We start from the raw sequence: 15,231 nt of genomic DNA on the forward strand, positions 1-15,231 counted from the left end.
ATGTTATTTTCTCTTTGAAATCCAGATACCACTCGTCAAATGAATTTTTGGTTTCATCTCTCCAAATTATTTTCAATCACTCATGCGTGAAATATGCATCATATGAGTTGCATCAAATGAAAAGGGAGAATCTAAGCATTACAAATATGTATCATATATTGATTATTATTACGATGAAGTTATAATAAAGCATCGATAATTCTCGGTTTAATTATTTCTGGGACGCACTTTATATATATAAAAGTGCGAGAATTCTCAACTCTGACATGACAACGGGTGTTCCAGAATATGTAGGCGTGAAGAAAATGGTCTAGGAACGTGAGACGTAGCTGTACTTTACAAGTTTATTACGAGCTTTCGGCGTGTGAGGCCTTCTTCAGATTCTGAAGTACAAACACATACACAAACAAATACATTGTATAAACAAATATACACGGCACACAAACTTAATATCACTCAATCATAGTCAAGAATCATGAAAACATATAAAACATAAATGAGCTGAGAATACAAGGTATATACATTGCGCGATAACCGTATACGGGATTCTTTTTTCCTTCTTTAATTCTTAGTTTTCCAGTTCCTACACATCAAAAACCAAAACAACATCAATCCTATGGAATAAAACAAAATACTCTTTTGCACCATTATTGCCTAATAATGATACATCACTCAGCATTAAAACAAACAAATGTAAACATTACTTTACCAATGTTCACGTCCACGACGTCTGGGTCATTAAAGATCAAAATGATATTCTGTACACTATGTACAACGCTGTTTATAATTGATCGGGCATATAATCCTAAGGGACTAACTTCTCTCTAAAGCTGTTGTCAGATCTAAGAAAATTATCCGTGTGTGTCGGAGATCCTCTCTTCAGCTTATTGCAATGCAACTAGAGATCGTCGAGTTATAGTACGTTTTCCTTAAAGTTCAAGCTTTATGCATTTTTAGCAAATGCTGAACCGTGTATAATATGTTGATTTTTATCTTTACGTTTCCACATTCACCCATTGATCAGTTGTAATGTACATGTAGTGTACATGGGAAAACATATAAAACATAAATAATAAATTCATTTTTATAAATTTACATATGCAATACCTATACAGTTTTTTCTCATTAATGTAGACATAATAATTCCTTGTCAACTGTGACAGAAACCAACTCTCTATCGAAAACAAGAAAAACTACTTTATATCTCGCATGCCATTGTGGAACATATATCTACTTTTATTTTCTGTTATTTGACTATTTGATAAAGTAGGGACGGTATTTTTGTTTATTTCAAAGGCCTAAATTTGATGATGCATTAGGCCACACTATTACAGCCAGAAATAAAACACGTCAATCAGTAATATGATGAAGGCTCTATTGCAGGTATTCGATGGTGCAACCATTCACAAGATCACCTGCATGCATTGTAGGTTTGACCATGATTTTGCCCAAGATTGCAGATTAGTAATGATGCAGTCACCAATCCGCTTCATAATTTTGTTGGTAACTTTTCCATGCTGTGACGATCCTCTATCGTTTTTCTAAATTAGAGAGTTGTGAGAAAAAAAACAGAATAAACAATAAACAATAAATAATTTGTTTATAGCTCACATTCATAACCCAAACATGAATCTAAACATATTGCACAGATCCAGTATCTACCAGTGTATGAAAGTCAGAAGTGACTAAAAAGAAACTTTAAAAAATTAACTTGTTTTTCTGATGTTTGTTAGAGTTGTTCACAATTTCCGCCAACATTTCCTGCAAAAACAATATGAGGCATCATTCGTCTATAAAGCACATTTTTAACATTTGGCCGATGTGTACGTGTGCAAGGGGGGGGGGGGGAGGGGTGGGGGTTAATTGACCCCCTCCCCAATCTCTTTTAACCGGATCTCGTCTATTCTAAACTTGGTAAAAAGATAGAAGGACATTTGCTCTTTTTCTTTTTTAGATTAACAACTTTATTTTGTTTAATGGGAAATATAATGTAATGCTTTAACAGATGATACAGTCATTATTATTGGTACTTTAGAGGCAACCTACATTCCAAATGTTTCACCATCTTCCAGCGTCTCGGGTAGCTTCTTGCCCCTGGTCTCAGGGAGGATGAGGCATAGAGCGGCCGTCACCAGAGCAGCTATGGTTTGGAGAACAAGAGGACCAGGTGCCCATACATCATAGAGGAGGAGCATGAGAGGGGTTGCTATAGCAACCACACGAGATGCCGAGGAGCAGATGCCAATGCCCACATTCCTTTTAAGGATGAGAAGGAAAGGAGGATGGGATAGATTTTGATATGGTAGCTGATTCGCACAGCTGTTAATTCCCTTTCGCGTAAAAACAATCAAAAAGGAAGGTACCCAAAAATACAAATTATTAACAATTAGTTACACAAATTATAGCGAGATGAATGTAATACGACTAATATTGAATAATGTACTTATTTAATTCTTTATTATTAGTTTTTAACATGAAACATCAGTTGAATCTTTAGTTTTGATTTCCTTTCTGAGCAAAAATGCAATACCAATAATAGTCTTTACTCCTTCTCCAGTGTTTTAATACTGGATTGATCTTTCTTTTCTTTTTCTTGGTGCAATAATGTCGTCATATATGTCTTTTATATTAGTATAACAATAATAGGAGGTTATTAAGACCAATATTGATCAGCGTGTTACCTCGTCACAGTCGGCAATATTTCAAAGGGGTATATCAGTCCAACCGCCCAGGAACCAGCGATACCAAACTTCCCCACCATGGCTACCCCAGTTTTTGCGGCACCGACAGCTGTAACAGAATGACCAGAGAGAGAGAGCAATGGGACGTGAATCTAAAATTGATTTTTTTTGTTGTTGTTGTTTATAATCTCATTTTAGTTAGATTCATCAATAAAATGTCCCTCGGAGATGACCTATTAAAGCCGTCGGTCCTCTGGTAGCTTACTAACAAGCATTTTCGGTCTCTTGCATCTCATCCATTTAGTATCATTGATACCCCCCCCCCCCCATGATGCAAGTGCCCACTCAATGACTGGTCTCACGCTTCACCACTCAATAGGGGGGAGGGGGGGGGGGGGTTGTGTCTTCTTAGTATATTATGGAAAATGATATAATACGGATTCAATATCTTGCGTCTCACCAAGAAAAAGCATGAAACATTATAATAGAAAATAAGATCTACAAACTACAAACCCTACGGACCCTATAGATGCAAAGTTTTGTTCCTCCTTTTCAGGGGGTATTCTTCCGAATTGTAGATACGACTTTGCTATATACCATGGGAGCGGGAGCCCACTAGACTGACAGCCAAGAAACTGTCGGTCTGGCGCAGTGGCGAATCCAGGGGGGGGGGGGCCGGGGGGCCCGCCCCCCCCCCCGGAAAAAAAGGGAAAAAAGAAAGAAAAGGAGAGAAGGAAAAAAAAAAAGGGGGGGGGAAGAAGGAAACAAAAAAAGGGGGAAAAAAAGGGGGAAAAAAGAAGGAAAAAAAAGAAGGGGAAAAAAGAAGGAAATAAAAGGGGAAGGGGAAGGTATCAAAATATGCTCATCTGACCGTAATTAAATGCCTAAAACCCCTTGACTTCCGGTGGCTCTGCCCCCTGTACCCCACCTAGGGTCCTAAGGCGGACGGCTGGATGCTAATTTGACGGTAATTTTAATGCTTAAAACTCTCGAGCTTCTGGGGTCTCGGCCCCTGGAACGCCAATTAGTGTCCTGCCAGTGTCACAAATACGGTATCAAAATATGTTCATCTGACCGTACTTAAATGCCGAAAAACCCTAAGTTTCCGGGGCTCCACCCCTCGACCGAACAAGGGGCCCTAAGGCGGGCCCCTGCATGCTTGTCTGACCGTTATGAAATTCCTAAAACCCCTGAGATTCTAGGGGCTCCGCCCCCTGGACCCCACGCCAATTAGTTACATGCCAGTGTCACAAATAAAGTATAATTATGCTCATCTGACGTAATTAAATGCCTAAAGCCCTACGCTTTCGGGGCTCTGCCCTCCGAACCCAACCAATGGCCCTAAGGCGGGCCCCTGGATGCTCATCTGACCATAATCTATTGCCTAACGCCCATGAGCCTCTGGGGGCTCCGCCTCCTTGACCCCACGTCAATTCGTGACCTGCCAGTGTAAAATATAGATATAAAATTATGCTTATCTGACCGTTATTTATTGCTCAAAACCCCCGAGCTTCCGGGGGCTCTGCCCCCCGGACCCCACGCTAATGCGTGACCTGCCAGTGTCACAAATAAGGTATAAAATCATGCTCATCTGACAGTAATTTATTGCCCAAAACCCCTGAGCTTCCAGGGGCTCCGCCCCCTGGACCCAACATTTATTTTTTTTTTTTTTTTTTTTTTTTTTGGGGGGGGGGGGGGGGGGGGGGGGGGTGTGATTTTTTAAATTTTCGAGGGCCCAAAAAAAAGAAGTGCTCACTACCCCCCCCCCCCCTCCCCCACTGAGCGAAATATTGGCCGGTACGATTTTCAAATTTCAGCACACTAAATTTCAAATTGATTTCAAATTCGGGCCTCCACCCCTAAGAAACCCTGGATCCGCGTAACATCTGACAGGTTGTCAGATTAACCAAGAGACCGCCCGCCAGCGAGACCGATGTCGATTCCGCGCCATGTCCGTTTCGGGGGATTTCCCCAAATGACTTTACTTACGGATGAAAATGGCGATACAACTAGCGATGCCGGATATGGTGAGACAAGCGATGAGGCTGTATCGACGTCCAACCCGTTCGATCACTGGGACGCAAATGATCATAGCAACTACTTCTACCACTGCTGAGATAAGAAAACTAAGGTAGATATTGACCCCGAAGCTACCCGTGCTTAGATGCAATCCGTAGAAGATCAGGTTATTCGTCATCCTAGAAGACAGATAGATTGAATAAAATAAGATCTTAGCTTTAGAAATGTGTTGTTAGAAGAAAATGTTGAGAATATGTTGGAAGGAAAGTTACAAGTTATGACATCGTAAGAGATCAAGTAGGAAGTACATTCCACCGCGTGACAAAAAAGATAGAACGTAGCAATTGAAGTACTGTGGCCTTACCTGAAGACGAGTAGATAATGATATTTTGTGACATAATTAAGCAAAGAGACACTGAAGGCTTGTGGAGAAGAGGCAGACAAATATTTTAGATTGACCGACGAAACTAAACAGTCAACAGGTCTGTCGCTTGTCTCAGTTAATTGTACATGGTTCAAGAAAGAACACTCTGGAGAACAATAATCAATATGTTTACCAAGGGTAAACCAAGACCCCTAGGTCGAAGACGACGATATAAGTCAGTTGAGATCATTCACGACGAAACTAGTTCCTTTAATTTAAACGGCGTGCAGGTGGATGCACCAACAAACAATGCTCAAGCATTTATCCGTTCGAACCGCGAAACCCATGATCTGCGACCAAACATAATGCCATTCTCAACCCAGGTGTAGTAAAGAGATATCTTGAAGAGAGGAATTGATTGAATGCTTTCATTTAATCAGTCGACGCCTTGAGCATCCCTATGATGGATATCTGCGTAATATAAACGTACCTTTCAACAATTCTTTATTATTATCACTATTATTACCTTTCTTGTTCATAATCCAACGTTCGGTCTGATTAACATCAATGCACTTACCAAACAATGATCAACACGATCATTCTTTTTCGTAGGACAGGTGTTCGAAAGAGATCGATAAGATTCGGATCATGGTTCCTCTCAGGATTTGTCGTTTCCTTTGTGGAAAATAAAGAGGAGTATTTACTATAATTACCTTTGGTAGTACATATTAGCAAAGAACACAACATCTCCCTCTGTGGAGAGTAAAGGCAAGAATTGTTAGTTTACATTGGTAAGCTAATGTTTGTAAATAACAAACTAAACAAGGTTATTTACCATAATTTTTTCATAAATGAAAAGTGCCTTTAACGAAAACCTTACACCCACCACTCCCACACATGCGCACACATACGCCCACGCGTTATATTAACTTAAAGGTAAAGACTAGTTATGGTCATGCGATTGCATTGTGAAAGAAACGTTGTGGAATCGATCAGAAAAGGTTGATCATCTAGCATCTGCAAGGTTCTGGAATCATCAAAATGATAAGAAATTTGGCCCATTCTTCGTAAAGTTACAAGCACTATACACAGAAAGATGTGTATGGGACTACCCTATATCTCTCACAGACCATGAGAGAAACAAATTTACCAAATATATGAATTAGTAGACGGTTTCCCGGCAAATTTTTTATCATCATGTATTAGTCAAAACATATTCTTTCACATGATTGGTAATGAGAGCTTCCATTTCATTTTTTGAAATTGGGGCGTTTCCAATACTGGTCTTTACCTTTAAAGAGGATCTAAGCAATTCATCATAACGGTCTCTAACTTCACACAGGCGTGCGTCCGCGCCCCACCGTAGGTACGTTATGCAATTGCAGTTTGCCGTGAATCCCGTGAGAAAGTGAATATTATAAGTCTTCGGTTTTAGAAAAAATACTCCAAAAGACATTTTGAAAATGACACAAAACAGGTAAGAAACATAACGACTTCTAAATCATTACCATTATTTGAACAGCTGATGAAGATGTTGTTGCTGAATTAAGTTCGCTCAATCGGGCTTTTAGGTGAATCTGGTCCCGGATTTTGCCGGAGCCTTGGTTGGTTTCCTTATATTTCTCTTTAACATACTTCATTCAAAAAGTAAATGGGGATTGAGCCACCCCCTCCCTGATTGTGTAACGGCCAGCATGATGGACCTAAAGCTAATTGAGTCCTGATATACTTTTGATTGTTGTAACTTGTAAGGCCCAGTGGAGAGCGATCATCGGCCTTTTGTTTAAATCATACAGGCATAAAACACGAATTAGGGCTAGTTCTGACCTAAAAACGACCTGAATCTCTGAGTTAGTTGGAACTGCCTATTTACGGATCAGGGGCGGATCTAGCTTTTTGCTAAGGGGGGGGGGGGGGGGGGTTGAACCAATAACGATGCGAAGCATCGTCCACGAACCGAATAGCGGCGAGCCGATTTTTTGTGTGTGGCTATTTTGAACCTCCTGTGGAGCACTGTCCACGAGCCGCGTAGCGGAGAGGCGAATTTTTTGCTATATTGAACCCCCGTAAGTGATGTTTTCCTGGCATCTACTAACACAATGGAGACCTTAAAAGGTCTGGACACATGATGGCGTTTTTATATGCACATCACATTTTCACTTGACAGCCCAAGGGGGGGGGGGGGGGTGGGGTTAAACCCCCTAACCCCCCCCCCCCCCCCGTAAAACCGCCCCTGCGGATAAATGAATTCCCTCGGTCCACTTTTAACTCGTGCTTTTAGCCCTTCTTTCTTTCCTTTTTCTTTCCTTTCCTTTCCGGGCCCGTCGCCCCCGTGTATCCACGCATGCATATACACACATACACACATAGTGACAAACTAAATGAAATATCAAAACTTAAATCGTATCAAAACAAAAACAATAAATCAACAGAAATGGTAGGACATTTCCTTGTCGAAAATATTTCCACCATAAAAAACCCGTTTATTGATTTCAGCACATCAAAGCCAAGTTATTATTGCTTGAACATTACCCTTTTCTTGTGAAAGTTGTGCTGGTAGAAGAAATCATCTGTGAGTTTGACCTTGTTGATCTTAGCTACCCTTTTAACAGTTGCTTGAGCCTCTTTATACCGACCTTTAGAGATTTGCCAACGTACTGATTCTGGGATGAAGCTAAAATCATCGACATGAAGGAAATAAAAATAAAACTGTCCGGACAAGCAGGCAATGTTGTTTTAGTGAGAACTATTTTTACTTGATTTTATTGTTGTTTTAATTTCGGGACATGATGATAAAGACATATAATCTGTCCTTATGGAAAATCATAGCCATTGTTCAAATTGAAAATGCCATCCTTCTGGTAGTGTACTACTATACTGCTATTGCCTTGTACATTTATGTAACCTCATTCGAGCTCTACTGTAACAAGTTTTGGAAATTATAAACAAAATTATAGATTGGTGTCAAAATGCAATTTGGTATATATTTGAAATATAATTTGTTTTCCCTTAAAGTAATTATATTCGTAAAAATTTACAAATGATGTCAAATGTAAAAATATAATCATACTGGTAAATGACATTAAAGAGTAGAGAATTTATTTAGGACCATGCTTACAACATTTTATTTTTTTAATTCTCACACCAGTTTCAAACAAATGTTCAATATTAATAGTTTGAACAAGGCAGGTGTTAAAAATAGATTTTAAAATCCATATAAAAGACAGTTAAAATTCACGGACTTTAGCATCAAACCCAACCATGAGGAAGTGCTAAACTTTTATAACTTTACGATGCCATTTCTCATATACACGCATGGTGAACTACAGTGCGTCCCAGATAAAACGAAACCGAAAATTATCGATGTTTTATCATAACTTAATCACAATTATATTTCATAAATGACACATATTTGGAAAGCTTAGATCCTCTTCTTTCATTTGATGCAACTCATAATAATGCAAATTTCACGCATGAGTGATTAAAATCAATTTGAAGAGAGGAAGCCGAAAAATCGTTTGGCGGGCGGTATCTGAATTTCAAAGAGAAAATCACATTTCTAAAAAGTTGAGTTCCTGCCCTTTCATATGTTGAGCTAGGAATAACAAAGTTCTGTTTGTTTAAAGTAGTGCTTTCATTTCCATAATTTGATTAAACAAATTCGTTTTCACTGGCTGCCTGCCGTATCAACAAAAGAAATTAACAAAAGACGTAACTCCGCTTCGTTGACAATCAACCGTAGACGAAAGACTTCATATACACGCATGGTGAAATATTTCACAATGATTAAATAAACAAAACGATGAATATCAGGAAACATGATTGACCTGAACCTTTATGTAAAAGTTAAAGCTAACACAATTATACTATATTTTCCAGGGGCCTGACATCTTTTGCGTGAATATTGAAATTCCACTGTCTACAGAAATGAGAAACTTTATATTGTATTAATAGTCGTTCAAATATACTTCATGCAGTCGATCAAATACACTTAGTAGGATTTATATACCTCTCATTAGAAATATAGTCATCTGTTTGGTAGAAATTGCAGTCGTGATTTTAGCGATGCCCTCATACCCTCCTACCAGTCAATAGTCTTTTGAAAGGTGCCCTCATACCCGCCTACCTGTCAATAGTCTTTTTAAAAATGCCCTCATGCTACAATCCCCATCCAGTGAAGATTAACAGATAGTGTCTCAAGTTTTCCGTGATGTTTTAATATTCGAGGTCTGGCTGTTTTATATGCTTTCGGGAACTAGCACACCCATGCGCGCCTCAGGGTCATGGCATGATGTGCGTGCGTTCCCTTGAGCATATAAAACAGCCAGGCCTCTTAATATATCTATACTAAAGACCAAGTATAGTAATCGAGCTCGCAGCCCGATTATGAGGTGACAGTTGTCTAACTATTGTAAATTTCGATGTTTTCAGGCTGAAAGGGGCATATATGGCTGAAGTAGTAGTAGTAGTAGCGATGGTAGTGGTAGTAGTGGAAGTAGAAGTAGTTGTAGTGGTAGTAGTTGTAGTTGTAGTTGTAGTAGTAGTAGTAGTAGAAGTAGTAGTAGTATTAGTAATAGAGGTAGTAGTAGTAGCAGCAGCAGCGGCGGCGACGGCAGTAATGTAGACCTGATTAGATAACTAGTTTAGCACAAGGGTAATTTGCCATAAGGTCCATTATAAAAGGTGTTCGCTTGTCATTTATCAAATTAGAAATAAAACAAGAAGAGGTATACTCACGGGTAAAAGAAGAAGTAGAGGGCAAAGGTCAAATGAAGTGCTAGGAGAAGATGGCGCCAATTGTTGATCAAATAGGCGTAGAAAGTGAGTAGAATATATCCTAACGGGAACACAGCTGTCAACATGACGCTGACAAACGCACGTTTCGACGGACCTACAAACTCTGTACCTGAAGAAAGATTTACAAGAAAGTCTCGTTAACTGATAAATAGTAAAATAATTCCGTACTTCATCTCGGAGAGATCAATGAATTAATGAATTGTTACGAACCCTAAAATTCTTAATAACTTGTGATAATTTTGTTTAATTTAGAACTGAAAATTGTTTAGATTCGAATTCGTCTATATTTTTCGCATTAAACTCATATTAATTGTTTTCGAGAAACCGTCTATAGTAATGAGGGAATGTAAGTGTGATTTATTGTACACTAAGGATAGATTTTAAAGGAATATGTTCTAGCTTTCGAATGTGTTTGTTTCCATGTTACATATACAATCAGGATAATTTTCAAACAAAACATATTTATATATGCATGTATATATATATGCATGTATCTTACACAGCAAATTAATCCCATTTGGCTGTGAGTGGTAACCAAAAGCAGTTATACTATCGGTCCTAAGTCCCCTGAGTTTGCATCACACTGTTTAATCCTAGGCAAACCCGAAACCCCCGAAACCACCGCAAAACTATTATAGAAGGGCACAGGACTAATAAGACTTATACCTAAAACTTGAAATATTTATTCGTTTTCGTAGCCCGGTAAAATTCCCATCCCTACTGAATAAACCATGAGAAGAGGGATGTCCAATGAAATATAACATTATTGGTGAATAGGGCAACACATATATAGGAAAAATCAAGGATTTTGTAAAAGTGGGTGGAACTATTTCGAAATACCTTATGACAACGAAAAAGGAGGAAAACACGTTTTTGGTTACATGTACCTTTGGTATATATAGTTTGACAGGCACAAAGCTAAGTATGGTGCGCAATCTGTGTAGGTCCTACTTACATATACATGTACATGATTTGGTGTATTAAAAGGGTTCAAGGGATAGTTGTTACCCTCACCTCCAAAAATGTATTAATTAAATAAATAAATAAACCATAAATGAGGTGAAATCATAATAATAATAATAATAATAATATTACCAAATAAATAAATTAACATATATTTCTTTTTTAAATGAAGAAAAACAAATCATAATTTATAAAAATTTGTTTTCCTTTATGCAAAGTGGGCTGGCTAACCTATTACATACGAGGTGAGAGCAAAGCCGAAACAGGCTGCCGCTTCTATTGTTCTCATCACGACGAAAGTAATATAGTTGGGTGAGAACGCAGCACCAATGCCGAACAACACAAAGATGATGTTACAAAGGATGAGGGTTACTTTCCTCCCGAATCTACAGGTACAAAGGACAAAGTAAACAAAGAAATCAAGGTACAAACTTTTTAGTCTGATTACCTAGTTAATACTATAATAATTTGTTTGAATTATGAAACAATATGTCTTTTATGAATATTTTGTTATCTGTATTATATTTGTGAAATACATGTGAAATGTGAAACCAATAAACTCAAAACTCAAACTCAAAATTACAGATAGACACACACACACACACCAAAAAGAAATCCACCCACATTCAACACTGTATGCAATCATAGATCCCTGTGCGTAGTTGCACCAAGGGACATTTAAAAAGAGAGCCTGCTAAAGGTTTATTAGATATTGTCTACCGGTAACGAAGGAAGTTAGCTGCTAATCATTACAGGTCCGCTAACCTTTTCGAGAAATATTTTTCTTCTTCCCATGACAGAAACCCGTCCCTGAATTGTTTTAAATAAAAAATCTAATATAGGGTGACCCAATACAAAACAAACTAGCATATATACTTCCAATAATGTGTTTTAGATGCAAGGTTAGAAAGTTCAAATTTTTCCAGTATCCACGAAATTTCGTTTTAAACTAATTAATCAATTTCATGTCTGTGTAAAAGGTCATTAAATTGCCTCCAAAAAAAGGGAAAAGTGTGTAGAATATTATGTTTGTGTTCAAATTGACATTGATCACAGCTTGCCTGAAGCTGAAGCATAATACAATATTTTCTACAAGGAGCACTGCCAGTGGATGTCTTTAATACCGTTTCATACAAAAATGTGTTTATAACAAAAAATACCTACTAACAAGTTTTCTCATATTCGATATCATATTTCTTCCGGAAAGATTCCCTAGCTTGTGGTACCGTTGGAATTTGCCCCGTGTCATTGAGAGTATGCTAGTCCATTTTGTTTGGGGCACCCTGTATAAAGCCTTATACCTATCGGCTATTGCACCAAAGGTCACACATCCGATCAGTACGCCAACGAAGAAGAGGGATTGGGATAGGTTGATCAGGTATTTCCGGTCACAAACCAGGTCAAACTGTTTGAGAGTTTGGAGAGTTTGAAAAGTTGACAATGTATAAGAACTGTTTGACATAATACATGCAGCATAATAACATTGATAAGCTCTGTATTTCCGTGCGTCATGACAATTATACTATGCGACCCCCTCCCATCCCGGGGAGACGGATGGATGTACCATTACATACCTATACCAGTTTCTTTGCACGGCCCTACTACAACGAGAAATTATCCCCTGAAAATATGTTCAACTTGCTTTAAAAGGATTTCCAAAAATACAGTAAAATTTGTGAGAATGACATAAATTCAAGGATTAAGATTACTTTTGTTTTCAATATGTTTGATCAAATATTGAAGTTATTAAGCCAAGAATTACGAAGGAAAAAAGTTTCTTCTTGAAAAAATAATAGTTACAATGGTATTAATAATTACAATGATAATAATAATAATAGTAATATATTGTAACAAATTCACTTGAAATCAAATGTTCAAGGCATAACCGTGCAAAACTTTAATAATAATGTAAATAACACCCCATTCACAGTGGCCTCAAACACCGCGACAGCAGCGGGACTGTCCCGCTGCTGTCGCGGTGTTGTCTTCAGTGTGAAGGCTCGGACCCGTTATAAACTATCGCGGGATAACACCGCCTCGCGATAACGCCGCGACAAACTATCGCTAGGCTCGCCTAGCTACAGCAGCGGGACAGTCCCGCTGCTGTCGCGGTGTTTACTCAGTGTGAAGGCTCTCCGCTATAACACCGCGACAAACACGTGTGATTTGTTTACTTACCTATCACTGACCTCTTTTCTCCAGCAATGGGGAACATAAAGTGAAATAGAAATAAAGTAACCAGTGGATTCAAATTGATTTTATTATTATGTAGATTTATAATTATCCAAATAAAAATATTTCACACTTCAAAAAATTAAAATATTCTGACTGGAAGCAATAAAAATGCTAGTTTTTTAAAAAGATAATAAAAATCACCCGCTGCAGCGTGAATGGGTACATGATATTTATCCGCTGCTGCAGCGGGATAATTTTTCTACTGTGAATGCATTTGTAGCGGTGTTATGGCGGTGTCGCCGCTCCGCTACAACGCCGCTACAAATTTCAAAACCACTGTGAATGGGGTATAACATACATAACAACATTATCATTATGAACAAAAGAACAGGAGTAATATAAACATATGGAAATGAAAGAGCGCAATTAAATATTTACAGATACTGAATCCAACTGGTGCATTTTAAGATTATTTATGAAGAACGAACATTTTTTTAAAGTTTGATGAAGTCATATTCCAATATGTTACCGATTGAGTGATGGTCAACCCTGACGATGCCCTGTCATGCTCAAATCCTTGATCACATGATATGATGTCATGATATCCACTCTGATTGGTGTTTTCCGCAAAGTACGACATTGCATCGCTAAACGATACCTGGGAGACATCGTACTTGTGACACTGATCGTATACAATCGTATGGTCGTCTGCTACAAAATGTGGAATGCTCAGATGTTTCTTGTAAAATGCACAGTCGCTTTCATTTAGTTCTAACCCGGTGCAGTTGGCAGTATCCCAGTTAGAAACCTAGTGAAGTAAGCAAAGTGTGAAAGTACGTGTAAGATACAATTTACAGAGTCAGATCCCTTGAGTAAAAACTGCAGACCCTGTGCCCATTTAGAATATTGTTACTCACACTGCCACACCCTCGTGTTAAAAATGTAAGCTGAATACGTCCACACGACAACTCAGTTCTCTTATAAGGAGCTAGTTGGTTGCAATATCATATAACAAGTCTGATCAGGTTATAATCTGTTTTGTTTTTGGAAGGTCTACTTTCTTTCTCAGCATTTTCTACATTAATTTCCTTTTTGTTGTTTATCAACCGGCCCCAAATCCATGATACCAAGTTTGAAAGGATGCACAAACTCCCGTTGACCACTTTCCCGAAACATAACAAAGATGATTCTCGGGTCAATTTCATAAGAGAACATACCAATAACAATCTGACATCGTTTGCGCAATTAATTTTATAGCACAGACCATGATGCTCATGCAATCGGAGAGGGTTCATTTGCTGAACATTTGAAATCAGGCATAGTTTGCAAAAGAATTTAAGATTAAGCAAATGTTAATCGTTCTTTTACTGGACTTACAGAGCACCAATGGTCAGCCGGAGTTGCCAGGAAAACGATAGCGAGAACATTGGTAACAGCTGGAAATTTGAAGGTAGACACCAGGGCACAGATGATCTTTTGGTAGGTACCAAACTCCCCAAGCGTAGGTAGAAAATCGTCGAAACCCATGTTCTTTGTCTGTTACGTATCAAACACTCAATGTCGATGTAATAATATCAACCGGGTTTTACAACAGAGTTCTAACAGAGTCACCTGACAATCACGAATGTGTGCGGAAGGGAGTGAGGGAGGGTGAGGGAGGGTGAGGGAGGGTGAGGGAGGGGGAGGGAGGGTGAGGAAGGGGGAGGGTGAGGAAGGGGGAGGGCGGGGGGGGGGGGGGGGGGCTCACAACAAATATACCCCGGAAAATTGTCAGCATGCAAAACCATGAAAACAGACAAAGGCCTTCATAATATCAAATTTACCGTCGCTACAGAACGTATTTTTTCAACACCCAAACCAAAAAATGTCATAAATGTTGAGATTTGCTGACAATAATGCAGACAATCCATAAACTTGTAAAGGCGGTGCTACGTCTGCATCCCCCTCTTTTCATAATTTGTATGCATACTACCCTTATACGTCATTGGTGTTTTTACCTTTGTACTTTAGTTGCTTACACAAGTTTGTTTTATTAATTGCAAAGTTAGATACTGTATTGCATCGTGGGCATTAAAGTGCCATTAAGAATGTTCAAAGAGATTGATCTTTGCCTGATAATTCTAAAAGAGAACAAACTTTTACCAAAGCCTCAATGAGTCTGATATGCGATTCATTGATGACTAAGCGTTTTGCCCTGTTTTTTTATCCATTTACGATCGATCTTTATGGCAT

At 38.5% G+C, this 15,231-nt stretch overlaps 1 protein-coding gene across 1 annotated transcript in view; it reads right to left on the bottom strand.

The window, feature by feature from the left end:
• Positions 1-326: 326 nt before the first annotated feature.
• LOC115928102 (organic cation transporter protein-like) overlaps positions 327-15,231 on the bottom strand; it is a 39,495-nt gene continuing 24,590 nt past the window's right edge. The window contains exons 8-13 of the mRNA XM_030994848.1: positions 9,802-9,970; positions 5,642-5,739; positions 4,671-4,879; positions 2,682-2,790; positions 2,047-2,256; positions 327-1,541 (exon numbers count right to left, since the gene is read on the bottom strand). Coding sequence (XP_030850708.1) covers positions 1,490-1,541; positions 2,047-2,256; positions 2,682-2,790; positions 4,671-4,879; positions 5,642-5,739; positions 9,802-9,970 — 847 coding nt within the window. The 3' untranslated portion in view covers positions 327-1,489. The remainder of the gene's footprint in view (positions 1,542-2,046; positions 2,257-2,681; positions 2,791-4,670; positions 4,880-5,641; positions 5,740-9,801; positions 9,971-15,231) is intronic.

This window comes from Strongylocentrotus purpuratus, unplaced genomic scaffold (genome assembly GCF_000002235.5).
Source record: "Strongylocentrotus purpuratus isolate Spur 01 unplaced genomic scaffold, Spur_5.0 spur5_scaffold_21, whole genome shotgun sequence".
Taxonomy (NCBI): Eukaryota; Metazoa; Echinodermata; class Echinoidea; order Camarodonta; family Strongylocentrotidae; genus Strongylocentrotus; species Strongylocentrotus purpuratus.